Source organism: Orbicella faveolata, unplaced genomic scaffold (assembly GCF_042242905.1).
Source record: "Orbicella faveolata isolate gen_17 unplaced genomic scaffold, um_ofav_v1 contig_36, whole genome shotgun sequence".
Classification (NCBI taxonomy): Eukaryota; Metazoa; Cnidaria; class Anthozoa; order Scleractinia; family Merulinidae; genus Orbicella; species Orbicella faveolata.
In genome coordinates, this window is record NW_028301565.1 from 15,942,501 (window position 1) to 15,964,604 (window position 22,104).

Sequence of the window (22,104 nt, forward strand, 5' to 3'; positions counted from 1 at the left end):
ACGATCTTCGAAAAGCCAGTTTAAAGGTAAAAGTGACCTAATAAAATGGAGCAAATTGGTAACAATTAATGGAAAAAACCTTGAATATTTGTTAATTATCTTTTATCAGCTCATCGAGAGAAACTTTCATTATTTATCTTAAACTATAATATTGCTGGCATATGAGGTGCACGCGGAATTTGAGCACGCTTATATCATCAGAAAAACCTAAGTAAACACTACCTTCGCTCACTGTAATTTTTAATATAGTTCTCACTGGAATGCAAAGATAACCTAGATTGTGGAACAACGCAATTAACTTACGGTCAGTTTTAAAAGAATCACTAAGTTATTATAAAATATTAAACACCTAAAATAAAAACCAATTATAAGTCTAGAAACCTCACAATGCTATGGAAATGCGAATTTAAAGTTTCCGGATGGCACACAAAGAGCGCCGGAATTTAACTTCTTTCTCCTTCAAAGCCCCCTGTCTCGACTATCTTGAGAGGTTAACACAGAAAGGACACATCATAAGTTGATAAGTTTAAAAAGCTATCAACTGAGTTGGTTGAAAGCTACCCACCCTTTCTGTAGGTTGTTGTGCAAGACCTAGCTTGAACATTTTTCATTTGGCAACATTTGCTCTAATAAATTCATAGATCCGATTAAATGAAAGTCTCTTTGGGACAAAATGGTAGACACCGATCACTGGAATACATCATAATCACTGGAATAAAAAAATAATCACACACACCAAAGATACAGTAAATAAAACGACGCATAAGATAACAAATACTAGCCTTGTACTAAAGCGTTCTTCAGATGATCAGGAACAATGCGAAGAGATCTTAAAGTGCACCTAACCCCAAAATTTTTTTTTCGCTAAAACAAATCTAGACTTTATTTGAAGCATTTGGGCGAAGAAATTTTTGAATTTGGTTGAATCTTCGATTTTCTATGCCCTTTCAAAGTCGCGATTGAAGTGTTTCACGACCGCGTTTTAGGGAGTCTGGGGCGGCGGTACCTGATGACGTCTACCCAGGAACCAAACACAATAGCGCCTCAGTCAACTCTCTGTATTTGCTCGAGAAAATAGAACGCAAAACTAATCGTTCCGATGTATTTTGGGACTAAAACGTCCAAGTTTTGTCTCAGAATCATTTACTTTTCGTCACTGGAGTCAGAGTTAAGTTTCGATTCGGAAGGCTCCGAAATAAACTTCGATCGAGCACGTTCGACAACTGTGAACTCACTGCTTAGAGCTTTTAGAGCAATTTACAATATTTCAAGCGACGATGGGGAAGACGTCTTTGCGGACGAGCTGCCTGTATATTAGAAATGGAAAGCTAGATACGAAGTGGAGGAGCAGACAAACGAAAAGCAGGAAAGAAAACTCAAGGACTGCTTTGGATGGTAATTTCGTCAACTAAACATAAGATTCCCACGTGTGTTTATAGCCCGTTTACATTTGTCCTTACCGAGAATGTATTTTGTCAAGGTTCTGTTAAATCCAGTTTGTGTTTTACTTTCAGTTGAATGCTTCATGTTTATAAGAGCGACGTACGTGTTGCAGTTTTCGAGACTTGATGAACTGCAAAACATTGGCTTCGATCGATTGAAAATCGTATTGTTTGGACCTGTATTTTTGAAGCTGCGGGAAGCAAGGCGGAAGGAAACATTTCATACAATTACCGATTTCACATTGTCACACGTTTTAAGTCGTAACTCCAAATAACCAATGTAAATTGTTCTCAAAGTTTGCAGTGAAATTCGTCGGATAAGCGAAAAGGATGTGTTCCCTAAGCGGTCCGCAGATAATGTTACGCGGTCATATTTTCGACGCTATTGCACAGAATCTTTGTCGCACTGCTGATTTCCAAACCTTCGAAAAACTCTGTGAGTCTAACAATTTTGTTATCATGTAATTCTAGAGGATTAATCTTCGACTTTCATCTAAATCGAAAGAGAAATAAGTGTTGGTTAGCGGCGTACAGTTGCGATCTATTTACATATCAGTATGACGCTTCTTGATCATGACCGGATCACACAACTTTGCCGGTTATGTTATAAATACTGCGGGATTGGAAGATATAGGTTGTAGGTAGTATTTCTACAAATTGCTGGTTAGCTTTAAGCAGAACATTTATGAAAATAGCGTTCGAAAGTCTGCGGAACAAATTCCAGTGACAGTTCTTCAATGGTTCTCACAGATTCAGTTCGCTTGTTTCGGTTCGACAAAATCAACCATCGTTTACGTCTTTATTGCACCATTAGCCGATCATGGTCAGTAAATTGTACAGTATATCTTTCTTTAAATCTGGAATATTGTTGCAACAGCCAATAGCACCTCTGGAAGGCGTTTCTGCGCACTTTTCGAATGTGTATTGCACCATCCTGAAGGAAATGAGAGGAAATGAGATATCCAACCTTCCTGGATAGACGTCACAAGAGCCGCTGGACCCATTCTCCTCAAACTCGGTCGTGAAACAAAATGGCGGTGTTTTGGAGCTATTTTCGAGATTTCGTCGTGGCACAGAAAATCGAGGATTTAACGGAATTCAAAAATGTTTTCGCAGAACTATTTCAAATAATAAGTAGATTCGTTCTAGCGAAAAAAAATTTTTGGGGTTAGGTGCACTTTAAGGGACGATTACATTTTTTATATACATTACAAGATACTGCTTTTAAGAAATAGAAAACATCTACCGTATTTCTATCGAGTTAATAGAAAGGCTCGTGAAAGTTTGAGAGAACTCAAAAAAGCTGTGGAGACACGAGCCCTGTCGGCTCGTGTTTCCACAGCTTTTTCGGGCTTTTTTGTTTCACAGCTTTTTCGAAAGATTTTTCGCTTTTTCGAGCTTCTTCGTTCCACAGCTTTTTCGAGTTCTCCCAAACTTTCACGAGTCTTTCTATTAGACTGATAGTTGCCCCGCGGAAATTTAATGTTCTTAAAACAAATATGTTAGTTTTAATGAGAACATCAAATTTCCAAGGGTCAACTATCAGCCGATAGCTCTTCGACAGAAACACTCTATTGCCTTTATTGTTCACCACTAAATTTTCTTCCGCGCGCCAGTTCAAAAATCATATTGAATTATTTTCAAAATGTAAAATTCGAAAAAGAAAACAAACAAAAACCCACTTAATACAATTTTACTCGTTCATTTTTTATAAGCCCGCTTGTTTACAGAAAAAAATTTTCACGGACGAGTACTATCCATCCGGGTATTTTCTTCAGACGGACAGTATGGGCTAATAGTGTCTCACTATTGATAAACACTATTCCGTCACGTGATCACTTTAAACCAGTAAGAATCGGAGAAACTTTAGTGATGAATTATCACGCATGAAAATCGAGAGCGAATAATCTAATTGTTTCAGTATATCCGACTTTATCTAAATCCTCTTCACACACTTCGATATCGTGGTTCAGTTCTAAAATGTTAAGCCAGGCCATGACTTACAAGAGGACTTGATTGCACGCGTGTAAGCCATATATGGTGATTCAATACAGTCAGTTACTCGTGTGTTATAAAATAAGTACGCTAGAGGGGAGTAAATGGGGGTAGGCAAAACCGCCCATCCGTGCTAGTGTCAAAGCACTACGAAGCACTACAAAGCGTTACTTTGTGTTGCAGCGAAATGCAAATGTTTTTCTGTTGATTTTACCATGAATGCTCTAATGCATAACAGGTAAATGTAATTTGAAATTTGCTAAATGTTTCGTGAAGAAAAATGACATTTAAACCAGTTTTAATAAAAAAGACCTAAACATAGAGGACACCAAAATGTCCGGCGACTTCGGCTGTGTGATGGATCAACGCGAACTGGTAGGCAAGGCCAAAATTCGAAACTGATCCGCAAATCCTTAAAATTTATCACAAAATTTCGCAATCCTTTGGCTTTTCAAGGGCAAATCCGTCGATCCGTGAATCTATTCACTCACCCACCCCCTTCCTTTAGGGTCCTTCCACGACCCTTGCACATTTGCAAGGGTCGTGGAAAATGCTTATTTGCTTCTCTAGTACCCAAGAGCATTCACGAGTAGCGAACTAGAAAGTTGCCGCTAGAAACGTTTCAACAAATGAGCAGCAATCGTTCAAAGTATCTCCATGAAGTGATCCCGTTATAACTACATTCTAAATGATCATTACGGGCTTTGCCTATCTACTTATAATTAGTGGCTGGTGTGAAGTTGGGTATAGTACTCTACCGTGTTGCTGCTGGAGCCCGGAGTCGGAGCCCATGAGATACTGCCAAAACGAAAATGCGATGCTTCCGCCGACGATAGCCATAACAGGAGAGTCAGGAGAGAAAGGAAGCTCATTGACTTGCAGCGCGTCATCTTGTTATTGAAGAACCTGCTTCGCGTTTATTTTACCTGACTTCTCGGCGAATAAAAATCAAGGTCACTGTAACAAGCGCTCAAAGCACGGCAAGCTAACTTTGAAGCTGCCAGTCAAAATCATTGAGGCGTATACATTGTCTACTAACAAATTATCCATAGCCTGAAGACGTTTTGGAAAACCGCATTTTTTGAAGTTCATTTCTGTTTAAATTAAAGTAACCATGAATTGAAATATGTGATCGATTCAACACTATAATATATCAGATATATGGCAGACTACTTTTGATAAGTAAGGATATTAAACTGAAAGTCTCTAGACTTGCTGTTGAGAAAAAACTTAACGTGGTTTTGAACAACTTAAGCTGTAAAGTTAGCTCTTCTACCTTCTCTTCCCCTCCCCCCCGCCCTTTATTATTACACGCGGGTATTGGCTAAACGAAGGTTTGCTCCATTTTCCGACAACATGACATCCGTTAGCAGGGCTTGAAGAAGACAAAAGACAAAAGACGCTATTGTTGCCCGAAAAAGAAACTCATACATACTAACTCATTGTAATTGACAGACAGTTTCCTTACTGATTAGTTTCGTTTTTGTCTGGGTTGGTTTAAGGTATGAACCCCCGCTGGCGGAGAGGTAACAATAGGCCCTTGGAGTATTCAGTTAATCTTTGCTGTGCCAGCATTTTAACTGAAGCAGTAGTGATAAGAAGTAAAAGTGTTTTCCTTTCATCATGAATTTGAATTACCACAAAATATTTCAACAGTACAGTCGATGTGATTCTTATATTAAGAAAGTATTGAGAAATTATTGGGAAATCAACTGTAGCAGTTTCGTTAACCGGAAGTGTTGACGTCACACTGATTGAACTGCTGGGCAGTAAGGGCGCTAGGCAGCTGTTCATAGAAAGGTGGTTATGGAGAAATAAACTACATCTTGTTTACAAATTTGATCTTTGGGTTTCAGTTTTTGAATTCTTATTTTAATTTACTACTCATACGCGGGGATAGATATGTAGCTCGAACTAATTTTCAAAATTGTCTGTGGTTAGCGACCGTCGCACCTTTGAGAAAGCGGCTTTTGTAGAATACCGAGTCCTCTATCAATTCAAATCAATCATTATTGTGAAGCTACTTTAATGCAGCCACTAAAAGCTCTTCAAGAATTACCGCAGGCTGTATAAGGGTGCAGTGTGTGCACATATAAATTGGATGTAACAGATACCACAAACGGCCTTGATTCAATTGAAGACTTTTATCTTAAGATTGCTTTGTGAATAAAGACTATGTATGTACATGGGCATTTGGTATCGGTCTTCCCAAAATTTTCCCTTCTCCAAGGATAGCTAGGCATTTAAAGTTAAACTGAGAAACTACCGTCGCTTGCATCTAAGCATGAACACGTGTCGCCGAAACATGTTCTGATTGGGTGTCAAACGTGGCATGATTAGCCTACTTAAGTGCAAAGCCAGAGTCAAGTATTCAAACGTGATAGGAAACACGCTTGTTTTCGCATCGCCCCTAGAGATGGCTTATTAAATTGCATAAATTATCAGAAGGGTGGACAAACTCACGCAATTTCCAAGAAACGGCCACAGTCGGCTGCGTGTGAAGAGGGAAATATTTGAAACAATTGTTACATACAGTTGTGCAGTTGCAACGGCATCAAAGCTTAAAATTAAACATCTGGGAAAACTAAAAAGAGCTACTTGTTCAATTCAACCTTGTTTAAATAGCTAAGGCATGAGTTGCAACAGTACTTGGTAGCGCGTGCAATTTATGCAATCCTTCAATACAATACTCGTGTCATTTCAGACAATGTAAATTATGCAGTCTACTTAACAGCCAAGTTCACAGTATTGATATTAAACCATGACACGAGGCGAGCAAAAAGGGACTAAATTATGTTAGATTAAGTCGCGTCTACAAATAACTTGTTAATATGGATGATTATCAGGAATGCGAACAATCTTTCCAAGAAATGGACACAGTTGGCTAAGTATAATAACGAAAATATCTGCAATGCTAATAGATAACATTTTGCGGTTGCAGAGGCATTGAAAATCCAAATTAAACGGGTGAGCAAAGCGGCATTTTTCGTTTGAATTTGGTGACATGCACCGTCTGAAGAAAAATATTTAGGGTTTTATCAGTGATCTTATCAGCTGGTATTAATTTTATTCGTGAAAAATGACTAACATCAGGTGATATTAAGACTACTATGAAGTAATCGCAAAGATCTTTCCAGAGCGCATCATGAACAGAGTTCTTTCTCTTAATAGCGGGATGCATTTTACTTACATAAACCGTCTTTTTTGCAAAGTTGCCATTAATTTTTACTCTCGTTAATTGTGCGTTCGGGAAAGACTTGTAGGCGTATTTACATGCTAAGTGTCGAGAATTGGTATCGTACAATCTTCGGAATGATGCTTTGGAAATATTTACTTTTCACAAAAGCGCTAATTTATGGTTAGTTCACGGGAACAATGTATTATCACAAGTAACTGTCAACTTTATTGTCAATTTTCACTCTTGAATCTGTGCGGTCGGGAATCCTAATGCAATATAAGGCGAGATTGTTGTCATCATTTTGTTAGCGAACGGGACTTTGAGCGCGATGCCCAACGAGTTTGCCAAGTAGAAAGGTCTCTGATGATCGAGTCCCTTGGCCGGGACGAAACGAGCTGCGTCAGACTAGCCATGAACAATGTATTATCATTAAGTTTTTAAAGGTGAAAATAGTAAAACACTCATGTAATTAAAATCGCTGCCAAAATCGCCACCGTTTCAACATATGTCCTGGCAATGAAAAGTACAGCAGTTCCATAACTTCAAGACCTTCAAACTAGTATCGCGAATGTTGAAATTCCAGTGTAGTAGTGAGGACCCTGCAGTCGCGACGGTCTTCTCATGAAACTCGGGTCTTATACATGTAGATTCGGGCTTTCGCTTTCTTTCAGTTAAAAAAATGGCCTAAGCAATGAAGGATGTGATTCTATGTCAGCGTAGATTATACTAGCTTGAGAAGAGGATAACGAGCTCATCTCCAGAGAATGCGTTGCTAGGATGCTGCGGGAGCGCCATGGACAGAGGGAAAAAATCTTAGACTAAAAAAAACAAACCAGAACTTTTAACATACTGAAATACACTGAAAAGGGGCTAGCCTGTACGGGTACGTAAGGAAATATAAAGCAATGAATGTACTTGTCCTTAAGAGGCGAGCAGAGAAAGGCGCAATAGCGTACCAGACTTGACGGCTGGTTAATATAGGTAGTGAGATTTTTTTTTTTGAGCGGCCTCCAGCCACTCTGTTGAGCCTACACCCTGGTTAAGGGAGTAGTCTGTAAAATGCCCTGCCACGTGTACTGAGGACGGCTACAGACGCCAGTAAAAAGGGATACAACAGAGCTTATTGAAAAAGACATGCTAAACCTTGAATTGGATCAGACTCCATGATGGAAAATTAAAAACGTATTTTAGCTACTGAAGAAACTCATTAGTATTTGGGATCAAAGGCAGCCTCAGCAGTTTAAATGAAAGAGGACTCTGTCCGATCGCTGTTCATAACTTGTTTCAAAACAATATTTCTGGCGCACATAAACTTCACATTTTTTTGAAAGGAAGATGTGTGGTACAAATCAGACATCAATAACAAAATTATGATTCAGCCCATTCTAGTTTCACCTGCCTAGTTATCGACCCAAAACTTGTTAAAAGTTCTCACTTTCTATCAATGCCTCTGCCAAAAGGATTTGCACAAGCAGCTTCTTAGGTGTTTTTGAAACAACCTGCCTACGATCAATAATCAATTTGATATAACAGTATTCCGCTGTACATGTGAATCACTCATTAAACAAGCCCCAAGCTGCTGAAAATATTCGTCTTCAAACTTCCACACCCATCTGCTATCGCAGTATTTATGTAGTTTAACAAGGAAGCGATTCAGACTATAAAAAGTAATTTCTTGCGAGTACAAAAAGACGCGCAGTTGCAGTGATTATACAAGTACCTCGAGTGGCATTTGCACAAGGGTCGTGGAAAATGCTTATTTGCTTCTCTAGTATCCAAGAGCATTCACGAATAGCGAGCGAGAAAGTTTCTGCTAAAAACGTTTCAACAAATGAGCAGCAATCGTTCAAAGTATCTCCATGAAGTGATCCCGTTATAACCACATTCTAAATGATCATTACGGGCTTTGCCTATCTACTTATAATTAGTGGCTGGTGTGAAGTTGGGTATAGTACTCTACCGTGTTGCTGCTGAAGCCCGGAGTCGGAGCCCATGAGATACTGCCAAAACGAAAATGCGATGCTTCCGCCGACGATAGCCATAACAGGAGAGTCAGGAGAGAAAGGAAGCTCGCTGACTCGCAGCGCGTCATCTTGTTATTGAAGAACCTGCTTCGCGTTTATTTTACCTGACTTCTCAGTGAATAAAAATCAAGGTCACTGTAACAAGCGCTCAAAGCACGGCAAGCTAACTTTGAAGCTGCCAGTCAAAATCATTGAGGCGTATACATCGTCTACTAACAAATTATCCATAGCCTGAAGACGTTTTGGAAAACCGCATTCTTTGAAGTTCATTTCTGTTTAAATTAAACTAACCATGAATTGAAATATGTGATCGATTCAACAATAAAAATATACCAGATATATGGCAGACTACTTTTGATAAGTAATGATATTAAACTGAAAGTCTCTAGACTTGCTGTCGAGAAAGAACTTAACGTGGTTTTGAACAACTTAAGCTGTAAAGCTAGCTCTTCTACCTTCTCTTCCCCTCCCCCCGCCCTTTATTATTACACGCAGGTATTGGCTAAAAGAAGGTTTGCTCCATTTTCCGACAACATGACATCCGTTAGCAGGGCTTGAAGAAGAATCTGCTCTGTAAAGACAAAAGACGCTATTGTTGCCCGAAAAAGAAACTCATACATACCAACTCATTGTAATTGACAGACAGTTTCCTAACTGATTAGTTTTGTTTTTTGTCTGGGTTGGTTTAAGGTATGAACCCCCGCTGGCGGAGAGGTAACAATAGGCTCTTGGAGTATTCAGTTAATCTTTGCTGTGCCAGCGTTTTAACTGAAGCAGTAGTGATAAGAAGTAAAAGTGTTTTCCTTTCATCACGAATTTGAGTTACCACAAAATATTTCAACAGTACAGTCGATGTGATTCTTATATTAAGAAAGTATTGAGAAATTATTGGGAAATCAACTGTAGCAGTTTCGTTAACCGGAAGTGTTGACGTCACACTGATTGAACTGCTGGGCAGTAAGGGCGCTAGGCAGCTGTTCATAGAAAGGTGGTTATGGAGAAATAAACTACGTCTTGCTTACAAATTTGATCTTTGGGTTTCAGTTTTTGAATTCTTATTTTAATTTACTACTCATACGCGGGGATAGGTGTGTAGCTCGAACTAATTTTCAAAATTGTCTGTGGTTAGCGACCGTCGCACCTTTGGGAAAGCGGCTTTTGTAGAATACCGAGTCCTCTATCAATTCAAATCAATCATTATTGTGAAGCTACGTTAATGCAGCCACTAAAAGCTATTCAAGAATTACCGCAGGCTGTATAAGGGTGCAGTGTGTGCACATACTAATTGGATGTAACTGATACTACAAACGGCCTTGATTCAATTGAAGACTTTTATCTTAAGATTGCTTTGTGAATAAAGATTATGTATGTACATGGGAATTTGGTATCGGTCTTCCCAAAATTTTCCCTTCTCCAAGGATAGCTAGGCATTTAAAGTTAAACTGAGAAACTACCGTCGCTTGCATCTAAGCATGAACACGTGTCGCCGAAACATGTTCTGATTGGGTGTCAAACGTGGCATGATTGGTCATCAAATATTTGAAGTTTACCAGAGCGTAACGCGAACTTTCGCGCTCAAAATGTTCACGATCAACAAATACGGACGATGCCAATATATTTTCATGGTTATACTAGAAGTAAAACCACTTTCCTGAAAGGCGTATGTATGCATATTGACACAAGTCTTCAATGTCCAACCTTTCTGCCAGTTCGTGTGCTGAACTTTTAGCGCGAAAGTTCGCGCCACGGTCTGCTAAACTTCAAATGATTGATGACCATGTTTAACACCAATGATCATGCCATGTTTAACACCCAATTAGAACATGTTTCGGCGTCGCGTGTTCACGCCTAGATGCAAGCGACGGTAAATTTCCATAAGATCGAAACGCCTTCACCGCCATGACTTTTTCAAATTCTTCCCAAGACTAATGCTGTGTTTACATTTGAGTTTTTACCAAGGTGAACAGTTACTAAGGTCAAGTTACTTAACCTTGGTACATTCGTCCAGTGTTTATACCGGCTCAAATAACTCAAGTTGATCTTTCAACATTCGCGCGCGCTGCATTATCAACGTCAAATCGAACTTGGACGAGGATCCCACCGCAGCGGCACAGGAGCAAATTGAGGTGCCATAATATTGCGGCGAAAATTCAGCTACTTGATCATACCCAGAGTGTGCATGGTTATATGCGTAGAAACGTGGATACGTTGTAAATACAGCATCCTTCCTGGTGGTAAAATATATCGACAATAATTACACAACAAAGGATCGAAATTTGTCTAGGGAAAGTTGTAAATAACACTGAGAATGAAAAATACAATGCTTTCTTTTACGATACGGATTTGTTCGCTTTAAGAAGATCAATCCAATCTTTCCACGTTATCTGCCATGATAGCCAGTCAAAACTGGAAAAGAAACACTTTGCTTTGTCGACAATCGTACAATTTGCTCACCGCGGGAAGTGAAATATTACGCCGTCACAAGCGGATATATCTGTCATCTTGACCTTGGTTACCAACTGTCACCATGCCTGATCACAGGATAATTACAACTTTTACCTCGCTTAAATTTCTTTTGTCTTTTGCGGCATTTACCAAAGTATCAGTTGGCGTTTACACACGGAAAATGTTTACTTAGGTAAGTAAACTCTGATACCTCGGTAAACCGTTCAAGTCTAAACACAGCATAAATCAGGACACATTACCATATACGAAAATATATTTATTTCGTGCTTACGAATATATGTCATATTTGTTTCCTACTTTCTTAAAGTTGGGTGAGAAATACTTATAAAAGTAAAAGTACTTTAACTACAACTGAACTCTGTTACACATGTAATTATATGTACAACGCATGGAAGGTGAACCTGAACAATATAAGTTCGTCAGTTAGAACTTAGCATACTTATACAGATCAGAGTTTATCTTCTTCTGACTCTCACAGTGCTCTTCTGAACACAACTTTACTTAACTCTTGTAACAACCGAAAAAACATAGATATCCTTGATTGTGTGTACTCTGTTAACAGCATACATTCCTCAAAATATATCGGTAGATGGCTTTTGGTGTTTTAACAGTGTCGGTGCACTATTGCCAAATTTCACGAAACTTTAGATTATCTTTTGTTTTGTCCACAAAATTATCACGTTTATGATTATATTTTGGTCATATAACTTGACTTTGCTAATCTCGAGAATACTTATGTACGCGAACTTTTTCGCTTAGTCGTAGTGGCGACATTATAAAGTTACCAACTATGAGTCGTTTCATGCAAACGCAATACAATATGATCTCAAGTAGACTTTACTAAAACTAACAGCAATTTTTATTTAGTTTGAAAAGAGGCCTGAGTGAGCTGAGAAATTATTTTTTGGACGCCATATTTCCCTTAACTCTCAAGAAAGATAACGCAGGAAAGAAGCGAAAAATTCTAAAAACTATGGTACTCCTTGTCGTTTTCCTGATTGGTTACTTTTTAATGTTCATTCGCCAATCACGGACATTACATTGCAGTGCCTGTAAAACGTGAGGAATTTAGCGGCACCGCCTCTTGCCGGTCCTAACAAAATGGCTTCTCAAAATCACAGGTAACGTTTTTTTTTTTTCGGCTTCACATCTCGTCAGTGTTTTCGATCATGCCATCCTCCTGGATATAAGCATTTTCTCTGCTCATCTGCTCGTCTTGGGTGGCGTACAGGTCTCCAATCTTGTTCCTGTTCAGCAAAAGCCGTGCAATACGGTACTTGACAAACAAAACAGCCAGGGCTATGATTGCGACCAAGGCTAAACCACCAGCGGCCGCTGCGCCTCCAATTACAGCCGCAGATTGCTTGCCTGTATCTACACGTAGAGACACCAGAAAAACATGTGAGGGATAACAAATTTTACTTGCTGATTGTGAAGAATACTAACAGCTTAAGATTAAATTTCGAAAATGCATGTATGGTTCGCGTATAATGGCTTTTTTTTTCTGCCGCAATATTGATAAGACTTTTGTCGTGGAAGTTAAATTTGTAAAAGCAGTATATTTTCGTTTAATTGGAAGAGATACTTTTTTTTGGTCTACGTCAAAGGTATAGCTCTGATCTTTGAATAAGGGAACACAGGTGTCTGTATTTCTCAACGCTTCCAGCTTGATGCAGGGTTCTTGCAAAGTTTTCCTATGACTTACGCTGCATGGGCACTTTTAATCTTCGATTTCTTAGAAAGTTTTGCATTCCTTCTGGTCTAAACATGCGCTTTTTGAATTATAGAAATTCTGATTTCAGTTAATTACTATACCTGCACTTTCCTTCGGCTTTTCTTTTATCAGCAGAGGCCCTCTTTTGATAACATAACTGTCTGATGTGCTCATTTCTTCTTCCACCTCTCTTCTCTTTCTCCCGCTGCTCCCTCTCAAACATCCTTGATTGCACCTTAAAGTTGACAGATTGCAAAGAAGTTAATTACCTCAACTCTGAAATTCTTTTTAAACGGTTCTCAGCAAGGCTGTGTTACCGAGCTACGTGCTGGATTATTTCTGCACAGCCCAGTCTGATCTAGGCTCAGTGTCACAATTTTACTCAGTTCAGCTATGCAAACACCACTCTCACCAGTGTAAAAGGTTTTTGATTACTGGCTCACTTTCTCAGTCAGAAAACTAATGTTAGCTAACAATAACTAACCTGGAATTCAGAGAGTTAACGTGACAGGCCAGCAGTTCCAAGTGGATGTAATACGAATCGTAGTTATTGAAGAATCTGAATGTTCGAAACTTGAGTTTTTGATAGCTGCGGGACCCGTCGTAGTCGTGTTCCAAAGTTGTATCGCTTGGACATCTATCAAAAAACATACCCGTTCTGTTACACTACTAAATGGGTGGGTGGTTCTTTAATTAAGAAACGTTGCAACAACCAAGTGGCCTATTTTATGGGCAATACAAATTGAATAAGCAGGATTTAATTAAGAGAGCTATAGGACGTTCTAATCGAAACTGAGATGCCTCGAATTAAGCTATGGACTAAAAGAGGAAAAATGATCGATGGATGGAATACTGATTAACTCCAGTGACTCACTTAATCACAACACTACATAAATAAGGCTTTCGTGATGGTGCTTAATTCACCAGGTCTTCATGTACCTATTACATACCTACCCATTTTCTACAATAGAGTAATGGGGTGACGAATAGAAACTTGCTTCTGGAGTGGCCTTAACAGTCAGAGCGAATACAACCAGGTCAGCAGTGGACTCTACGCTGTACTCAAAATACATGTAATCATTGAGGGTCACTTCAACTGGAAATTCATCGTTAGTGTAGGCTGTTGAATATGATGAAGTTTTGTAGACATCGAATGTGAAGGTGAGGTCGCCGAATTCCACTGAAAAATAACGTTGCAAATAGGTCAGTCATTTTCATGTATTCAAAATCACATTGAAAGGGTTGATTCGGTACGTTATGTATGGTCTGACCAGTTACATTTAAAGGTTTCAAACCGTGTTACATGTTGTCAAACACTCTGTGTTTCCCAATGAAGCGACGTCAAAAGCTAAACTTCTTCATACCCACGTCAGGTATCTCTACTCTCCCTTCAGGAACGAACTGCAAGCTAAGAATCTTCTTCCTCGAGTAGGTGCATTCGAAAGGAAGGTCAAAATCGTGATCTCGAGTGATCACGGCCGCGGAGCCATAATCTCCAGATCCAGCGCCAGATCCTTGGAGTGGTACTGCCTCTTGTACAACGACATTCGAGAAAACAAGACTGTTTCCCGTTTCGAGGAACAGTGTCCCGCAGCCATGCAAAGAAGTGCTGACATACAAATGCGTGGAGGTTTGTGTGGCTTGACAACCAGCTGATGAGGAGTAATAAAAACGCAGCCGGTTCGCCTCTAAGGACGGATATAATGCCTTTTCAATCGACACTTCGATAACATAGTCACCGCATGTAACTGTAACACCAGCCGGAGGTTCTGAAATCAGGACAAAACATTGCAAAGTTAGAAGCTAGATCTAAAATGTCGTTGTATGATGACAGGGCCGGATGGAATACTTTCTCATTACAGTACCATTGCCGATCACAGAAAGCGTCAAAAGAGAAATTATCAGTACAGCTACCAAGGCCCAGTGCATCATGTCGTTGGAGATGTCGAAAATGTTATTAGCCTTGGCTCGAATTCATTTCCTACAAACGTTGTGAGCTGCTGAGCCTCGTAACTTTTACCTGTCAGTCAAAACTGACAAACTGCGCACTAAAACCAATCACTGAACAGTTTCAGAAAATCCATTCACTTATTAGATTATTGAAAACAGTCTATTATTTCCATGCATGTAGCTAATTATTGTTCTTGCTTACTGTGGTGTGGCTTATGCTATGGCATCCCATCGGCACTGATGCGAAGTCTTTAGAAATGGTCTGCCGATTGATGCGAATTGCAATTTTTGTTCATTTCGTTGCGGAAGTACAGAATCCATTTCTGTCAGTATCAAGTGTTTCTTATCGCTCTTATACTGAATGCACGAAAAAGTAATAAAAAATTGAACAAGACACTGAACGTCACCCTTTGAACTGAACCTACTGGATCATCAAAGGACGTTCCAGTTATTCTATTTTAAGACACTATAAGGAGTTGTTTGTGTGAATACTTTATTAGGAAATGCTTTCAAATTCCTGTCGTGTTATTTCCGAGATACGCCCTATTAAAACAAAAAAACAAGGCAGACACTGAATATCACGCTTAACTACTTGATCATCAAAGGAAGTTTCCGATATTCTATTACAGACACTAAGGAGTTGTTCGAGTGGATATGTCCTTGTCATGTTATTATTACTTCACATTCTGAGCGTTCGTTATTGAGCGTGACAAGTTACGTTCTACAACGAACACTCAGAGGTGTACCCTCCAGGCTCCACTGAGCGAGACATGTAAACTGCATTCAATACTGACATTCCTGAATATTTATTAACTTTAATTGTCGACAGCTGTAGCCCTGGATCTTATGCATTTATTTCACTCTGCTAGCTAAGAAAAGTGCAATTCATTTTGTATCATTACAACCTACCTTGAGCTGTGAGCACGCAAGGCGTGGCTTGCTTTCGCAGTGTGCCAACAGTTCTGCAGATTAGTTATAAAACTGCCCAGCCCTGACGTCATTTTTAATGGTTATCTTCTAATGCAGTGACCAACGTATTAAAATCATTTGATATCAATTCTGATATCAGCGAGCATGCGATTTTTCGGCCTCAACTTAATTGCTTTAGTTTGTACCTTATGCTCTGGGTATTAACTACAAACGGCGTAGATGTAATTCCAAACCTATAACAACCTCAGTCATGTTAAGCGGACCATGCATGTTAGGAGAACTGACGCTCGGTGAAAGCGATTGTAGCAATTCGTGTTCAACGTGAACCATACGAATGACTGTTGAAAAGCTTTTTTATGATGATCGAATTTTTTTACACCATAGAAAGGACATAAGCATGTTTCCATGCTGCGCAAATTTTTGGAAATGAGGGAAAATGAAATGCTGACCCCGGGGTACTACCCACGTGATGGCGTTTGTGGATTCTTTAAACAATGGCTTATTATTGTTTAAAGAAAAAGCGCTGAACTAGCACTTTGGAAGCCTGAATTTCAAAGAGTCAATCAGCTATTGACAAATAGCTACTTTATTTCAAGCTGGAAACCTAGCGAGGCAGTAGTTGATCCGTAAAGGTAGTTAAGTCTATTTAATTAACACGTTTCATTTTTGCAAGTGAATAATTATATTAGTGGAAGATCCTGAGAAAGATGTGAAGACATGAATCTGGTCATCGTAGTCTTGTACACAACTTAAGCAGCTGTGAAATTGAAGCCTGTTTCATTTTTGCAGGCGCGAAAGACCCCATGCAAAGCACTAAAGCGGTGCACGAAGGGAAAAACTTATCGAAGCCATGCTGTTCCACTGATTGGTTTTGTGGTAATTATGAACTACTCAGTCAGACAGAAAATGTGGGGTACAGAGTGCAGAGTTCCAAGTGCGGTTTGTGGAAAAGTCCGAAAATGGAAAGCGACCAGTGTAAAACGCAGACTGCGGATTGCGGACTGCAGACTGCAGGATGCGGACTGGGGGTAAAATGCAGGCCGTGTTACCATTTCCATAACTGAGAGATAACGGTGAACAGGCTAACCGGAGCGTCATTCTGGCTAACCTGAGTGATATTCAGGCTCTGATCGAAGCGCAGACGTTCCCTGCGATTAGCCTGAATAACCCAGTTTACGGTGAGCAACCGATAACGGAAATACATTGTAACACAATATATAGTCAGCAGTTTACCCCTGGTCTGCTGCAGTTAGGGGTTTCCACAAGTTGCTCGAGATTTTCCAAAACGTTGCCCGCAATTTCTAAAAAAATTGCTCAAACGTTGCTCAAAAAGAATCAAAAGTTGCTTTTTGTAAGCGGAAAGTTTCTCAAAAGTTGCTCCAAAAAAAACAAAGCAAACAATTTTGTTGCTCTCTTCCTTTATTTAGTCTGATGCAAAAGTACGACAAAGGTAAGATTTTTAAGCATTTTTGTGCAATTTTGTGGCGTAACCAGCGTTGCTAAATAACTTTGTCCTCAATTAAAACCAAAAAACGTATCAGTAAAAACTACGCATCAATATTAATTATAATAAATAATGGTAATAGGACTGAGTGGAGTCCATTTCGGTCTGTAATCATACGAGTGATTAACAAAATCGGACTCCCGCTTCGCGGTCGTCCGATTTGTTAAACACGAGTGTGATTACAGACTGAATTGGACGACACGATGTCCTGTTACCAATTAATCATAACCATTACAGTTTCCCACAAAAGTAAAAGTTTCATTTGAAAAAGAGCTTTTAAGTGGCAGTCCCGCTAAAAGCGGTCCACTCGACTTCGGGACCAAAATAATTTTCCTTCATTTTTTGTCAGTGAATAGGGTTTGACACACATATATAAAAAAGCAATTTATTATTTTCCAATTCCTTATTTTTGCTTTGCTACGAGCCAAAATTGAATTTTGGCCGAGCTGAGGTTGCCGACCGTGATCAGAAAGGTAAAATTCACCAATTTTGTGAAGCGTGCTACGTCGCCTAAAATGCAGCTCACGGAATTTCGTTTTCATAACAACTTAAGGTACATTCATTACTTTAACTGACGAAATATGGAAACTTTCCGAAAAATTCTAAGCTTACCAGCGAGGCTGGAAGACACCCTACTCCGAGGCCTTTGATCACCTACTAAAATTTAGCCGAATTTGACGGGGTAAATCTCAAAAGTTGGGTCTAAATGAAGCCTAAAAAGCACATCACAGTAAATTTCATACCTTCATCAACCGTTCTATAAGTTCAAACCGGTGGGTATCTCCTTGGATTGCACGCGAGAACAGATTAAAATCTGCCACAGTCAGTGTGCACATAGCTATCGCTCGTGTCAAAGCTCATTTGCATAACCCTAGCACCCGGTGAAAATACATCTTCTTCCGTTCAGGTTCGTTTGTTGACCTTCTGAGTAGTGGCAAATAGCTTCCTTTAATACTTGTGTACACTCTAGATCCAGTTTTGAGGTGAAGGTTGCGTTAAAGTTGATCAATTCTCAAGACTTGCCAGACTCCAAAACTAAATAATGGCGCCGGTCTGCAGAAATTAACCGCAGCCGTCGTCCTGACCCTTCAATAAATTCTGCCGCAGAGGTAGCGCTAGGAGATGAAGAGAATCGTAAGTTTTCATTTACCGTTTAATGGCAACTGAATCCTGTACTACTGCCAAGACTACTGGGAGCTTGAGGGCTATATGCCCGAATTCGAAAAACAACAACAACGAACACTTGCCGGTTGCATCGCTGGGAAATGAACGTGAATGAACACGACACGCTTGAATGGAACTATGTTTTGCGATGAATGATGGGCTTTACTTCTGTGTTATGCTTGATGCTTGTCTTTTAGTATCTTGCACAGCGCATAAAATAAACTTCGGGATCCGTTTAACGGACCGTTCATACTTGAACGAAAGCTGCACCAGCTTCGTCAAAATGTCACACAAGTTGTAACGTGACCAATTACCCAGGTATCTGTACGTGAGGCCCCAAAGGGTAGGGTTTTTCATAAATAGGGTATCGATTTTGGCCATTTTGGTGATAAATTGGGTATGGTTTTAGCACTCTAGTCTTGAATTGGGTATGTTTCTTAGCAGAAGCTACTTTTTCGTCATTATCAATAAGACCTTCAACGAAAGCCCTTCATAACGTATGTTTAGGGCAACTTTGTCAGCCGCAACGGTCATAAATAGGCTATCGAATTTTTGGTCAGGTCATAAATAGGGTAGCAAAAAACGCAGATTTTGGTCATAACGAGGGTAAGGGTTTTGGGAAGTGGGCCGCACACCCCCACTCAACTTTTCTGGAAGAACCCCCCCCCCCCCCCCCCAGGGCCAATTACCAGGGGCCGAGGGCAAATCCCTTACCCCGCGCGCGCCGATCATTAGATTTGGCAAGATTTTCTCATTTTCAATATTGACAATGAAAAAGCCACCCATTAATTTTTTGGACTAGTAAAATCTTCTCAGTATGACCGAACGACGACAATCATTGCACCTTTTCAATTTTTATCTACCTTTCCTCGGAAAATATAAGGAGTTGCTAACACATGAGGGCGGAGGAAGCAGACATGGACCTAAAATTCACTTTTCCTTTCCCGTTATCAGCCGTTCGTTTTTCATAGAAAACACAATGGAAGAAAATCAAAAGATGGGACCAAGAAACCTTCCAAAAAACGTCCACATCGAAGCGCGTGCAGATGTTGAGAGGCCGATTTCTCACTTTGTGTTTATAGGACTACTAAGCTTCTCATTTTTTCTGACGACACCAGAATTATTGGCCATAAAAATAGTTTGTCTTTGATTTCTCCGCCTCGCGAAACATATGGTTAAGTGATGGGACATGCACTCTTATGTTTCTTGGTCCCATCTTTTGATCTTCTTCCATTGTGTTTTCTGTGAAAAACGAACGGCTGATAACGGGAAAGGAAAAGTGAATTTTAGGTCCATGTCTGCTTCCTCCGCCCTCATGTGTTAGCAACTCCTTATATTTTCCGAGGAAAGGTAGATAAAAATTGAAAAGGTGCAATGATTGTCGTCGTTCGGTCATACTGAGAAGATTTTACTAGTCCAAAAAATTAATGGGTAGCTTTTTCATTGTCAATATTGAAATGAGAAAATCTTGCCAAATCTAATGATCAGCGCGCGCGGGGTAAGGGATTTGCCCTCGGCCCCTGGTAATTGGCCCTGGGGGGGGGGGGGGGGGTTCTTCCAGAAAAGTTGAGTGGGGGTGTGCGGCCCACTTCCCAAAACCCTTACCCTCGTTATGACCAAAATCTGCGTTTTTTGCTACCCTATTTATGACCTGACCAAAAATTCGATAGCCTATTTATGACCGTTGCGGCTGACAAAGTTGCCCTAAACATACGTTATGAAGGGCTTTCGTTGAAGGTCTTATTGATAATGACGAAAAAGTAGCTTCTGCTAAGAAACATACCCAATTCAAGACTAGAGTGCTAAAACCATACCCAATTTATCACCAAAATGGCCAAAATCGATACCCTATTTATGAAAAACCCTACCCTTTGGGGCCTCACGTACAGATACCTGGGTAATTGGTCACGTTACAACTTGTGTGACATTTTGACGAAGCTGGTGCAGCTTTCGTTCAAGTATAAACGGTCCGATAAACGGATCCCGAAGTTTATTTTATGCGCTGTGCAAGATACTAAAAGACAAGCATCAAGCATAACACAGAAGTAAAGCCCATCATTCATCGCAAAACATAGTTCCATTCAAGCGTGTCGTGTTCATTCACGTTCATTTCCCAGCGATGCAACCGGCAAGTGTTCGTTGTTGTTGTTTTTCGAATTCGGGCATATAGCCCTCAAGCTCCCAGTAGTCTCGGCAGTAGTACAGGATTCAGTTGCCATTAAACGGTAAATGAAAACTTACGATTCTCTTCATCTCCTAGCGCTACCTCTGCGGCAGAATTTATTGAAGGGTCAGGACGACGGCTGCGGTTAATTTCTGCAGACCGGCGCCATTATTTAGTTTTGGAGTCTGGCAAGTCTTGAGAATTGATCAACTTTAACGCAACCTTCACCTCAAAACTGGATCTAGAGTGTACACAAGTATTAAAGGAAGCTATTTGCCACTACTCAGAAGGTCAACAAACGAACTTGAACGGAAGAAGATGTATTTTCACCGGGTGCTAGGGTTATGCAAATGAGCTTTGACACGAGCGATAGCTATGTACACACTGACTGTGGCAGAATTTAATCTGTTCTCGCGTGCAATCCAAGGAGATACCCACCGGTTTGAATTTATAGAACCGTTGATGAAGGTATGAAATGTACTGTAATGTGCTTTTTAGGCTTCATTTAGACCCAACTTTTGAGATTTACCCCGTCAAATTCGGCTAAATTTTAGTAGGTGATCAAAGGCCTCGGAGTAGGGTGTCTTCCAGCCTCGCTGGTAAGCTTAGAATTTTTCGAAAAGTTTCCATATTTCGTCAGTCAAAGTAATGAATGTACCTTAAAATTGTTAGGAAAACGAAATTCCGTGAGCTGCATTTTAGGCGACGTAGCACGCTTCACAAAATTGGTGAATTTTACCTTTCTGATCACGGTCGGCAACCTCAGCTCGGCCAAAATTCAATTTTGGCTCGTAGCAAGGCAAAAATAAGGAATTGGAAAATAATAAATTGCTTTTTTATTTATGTGTGTCAAATCCTTTTCACTGACAAAAAATGAAGGAAAATTATTTTTGGTCCCGAAGTCGAGTGGACCGCTTTTAGCGGGACTGCCACTTAATAGTCATTTTTAATAGTTCGTATAGTGTGATCGTCCGGGTGAGTGTAGTTCTGAAAAGAACTGTTGTTGGTGACTGACGTTTCGACAACCTGAGCGGAAGTCATCTTCAGAGTCAAGTGAATAGTGTTTGTCAGTCGATAATCTTATAAGTCTGGTCCGTTGAACGTGATTGGTCAGTATAGCCATGATGGTATTGGCTGAAAGACTCGTGTAAAGTTTGTCATCAGTCATTGGTGGGTTTCGATCCGTCTATTGTTAGTCAAGTAGGTCGGTTTTGGTCCGTGTATTGTTAAGTCGGTCTGTTAGAAGTCCGTTTGTCGGTTTCGTTTCTGTCGTGGATAAGTCGTTTGTAAGGCGCCGGTAGTTGTTGACATCTGTTAAGAGGCGTTTGTTCTAGGTTAGTGTACCAGCTTTCCAGAGTCAGTCGTTGAAAATAGTTTGTACTGTAGGTTAAGCACTGAGCAGAGTCCCAGTCAATGTTGTGGTTTGTCAGTTGATGATGTACAGCAATGTGATTGTTGGCATCACCATTTCTCGTGGCTCGTTTGTGTTCAGTCAGTCTCGTGTTAAGGTTTCTGCCAGTCTCACCAATGTAGGAAGCCTGGCAGTCGGAGCATTTGATCTTGTAAACTGCTC

At 40.1% G+C, this 22,104-nt stretch overlaps 2 protein-coding genes and 1 long non-coding RNA gene across 5 annotated transcripts in view; 1 reads left to right on the forward strand and 2 right to left on the reverse strand.

Moving 5' to 3' along the window:
* Positions 1–8,782, reverse strand: part of LOC110055970 (uncharacterized) — a 41,148-nt gene extending 32,366 nt beyond the window's left edge. The window contains exons 1-2 of one of the 2 annotated variants that reach the window (XM_089274458.1): positions 8,576–8,782; positions 1–37 (exon numbers count right to left, since the gene is read on the reverse strand). The exon at positions 1–37 is cut by the window's left edge and continues 232 nt beyond it. In XM_089274458.1, coding sequence (XP_089130584.1) covers positions 1–37; positions 8,576–8,707 — 169 coding nt within the window. In that variant the 5' untranslated portion in view covers positions 8,708–8,782. Of the gene's footprint in view, positions 38–4,195; positions 4,402–8,575 lie in introns of those variants that run through there. The other variant, XM_089274457.1, reaches the window with a different exon arrangement.
* Positions 8,783–10,525: 1,743 nt separating this feature from the next.
* LOC149102415 (uncharacterized) lies at positions 10,526–17,596 on the forward strand. 2 transcript variants are annotated; one of them, XR_016202287.1, is made up of 2 exons: positions 10,526–11,277; positions 16,489–17,596. It is a non-coding gene; the product is annotated as an uncharacterized LOC149102415 (long non-coding RNA). The 2 variants fall into 2 exon arrangements; XR_016202288.1 differs by lacking the exon at positions 10,526–11,277 and adding an exon at positions 15,075–16,331.
* LOC110055994 (ZP domain-containing protein-like) lies at positions 11,341–14,840 on the reverse strand. Its single transcript, XM_020762430.2, has 6 exons — positions 14,685–14,840; positions 14,184–14,588; positions 13,774–13,999; positions 13,304–13,456; positions 12,921–13,054; positions 11,341–12,479 (listed from the first exon to the last, which is right to left on the reverse strand). The coding sequence occupies exons 1-6, from the start codon at positions 14,749–14,751 to the stop codon at positions 12,250–12,252; spliced, it is 1,215 nt and encodes a 404-aa protein (XP_020618089.2). The 5' UTR covers positions 14,752–14,840; the 3' UTR covers positions 11,341–12,249.
* Positions 17,597–22,104: the final 4,508 nt, after the last annotated feature.

Excerpts from the sequence above, each read along its gene's own strand:
- LOC110055994 (XM_020762430.2), bottom strand. The coding sequence starts at position 14,751 with ATGATGCACTGGGCCTTGGTAGCTGTACTGATAATTTCTCTTTTGACG. Across the intron at positions 14,000-14,183 it reads AGTAGAGATACCTGACGTGG|TGGAATTCGGCGACCTCACC; the intron begins GTATGAAGAAGT and ends GTTATTTTTCAG. Across the intron at positions 13,457-13,773 it reads TACTCTATTGTAGAAAATGG|ATGTCCAAGCGATACAACTT; the intron begins GTAGGTATGTAA and ends GTTTTTTGATAG.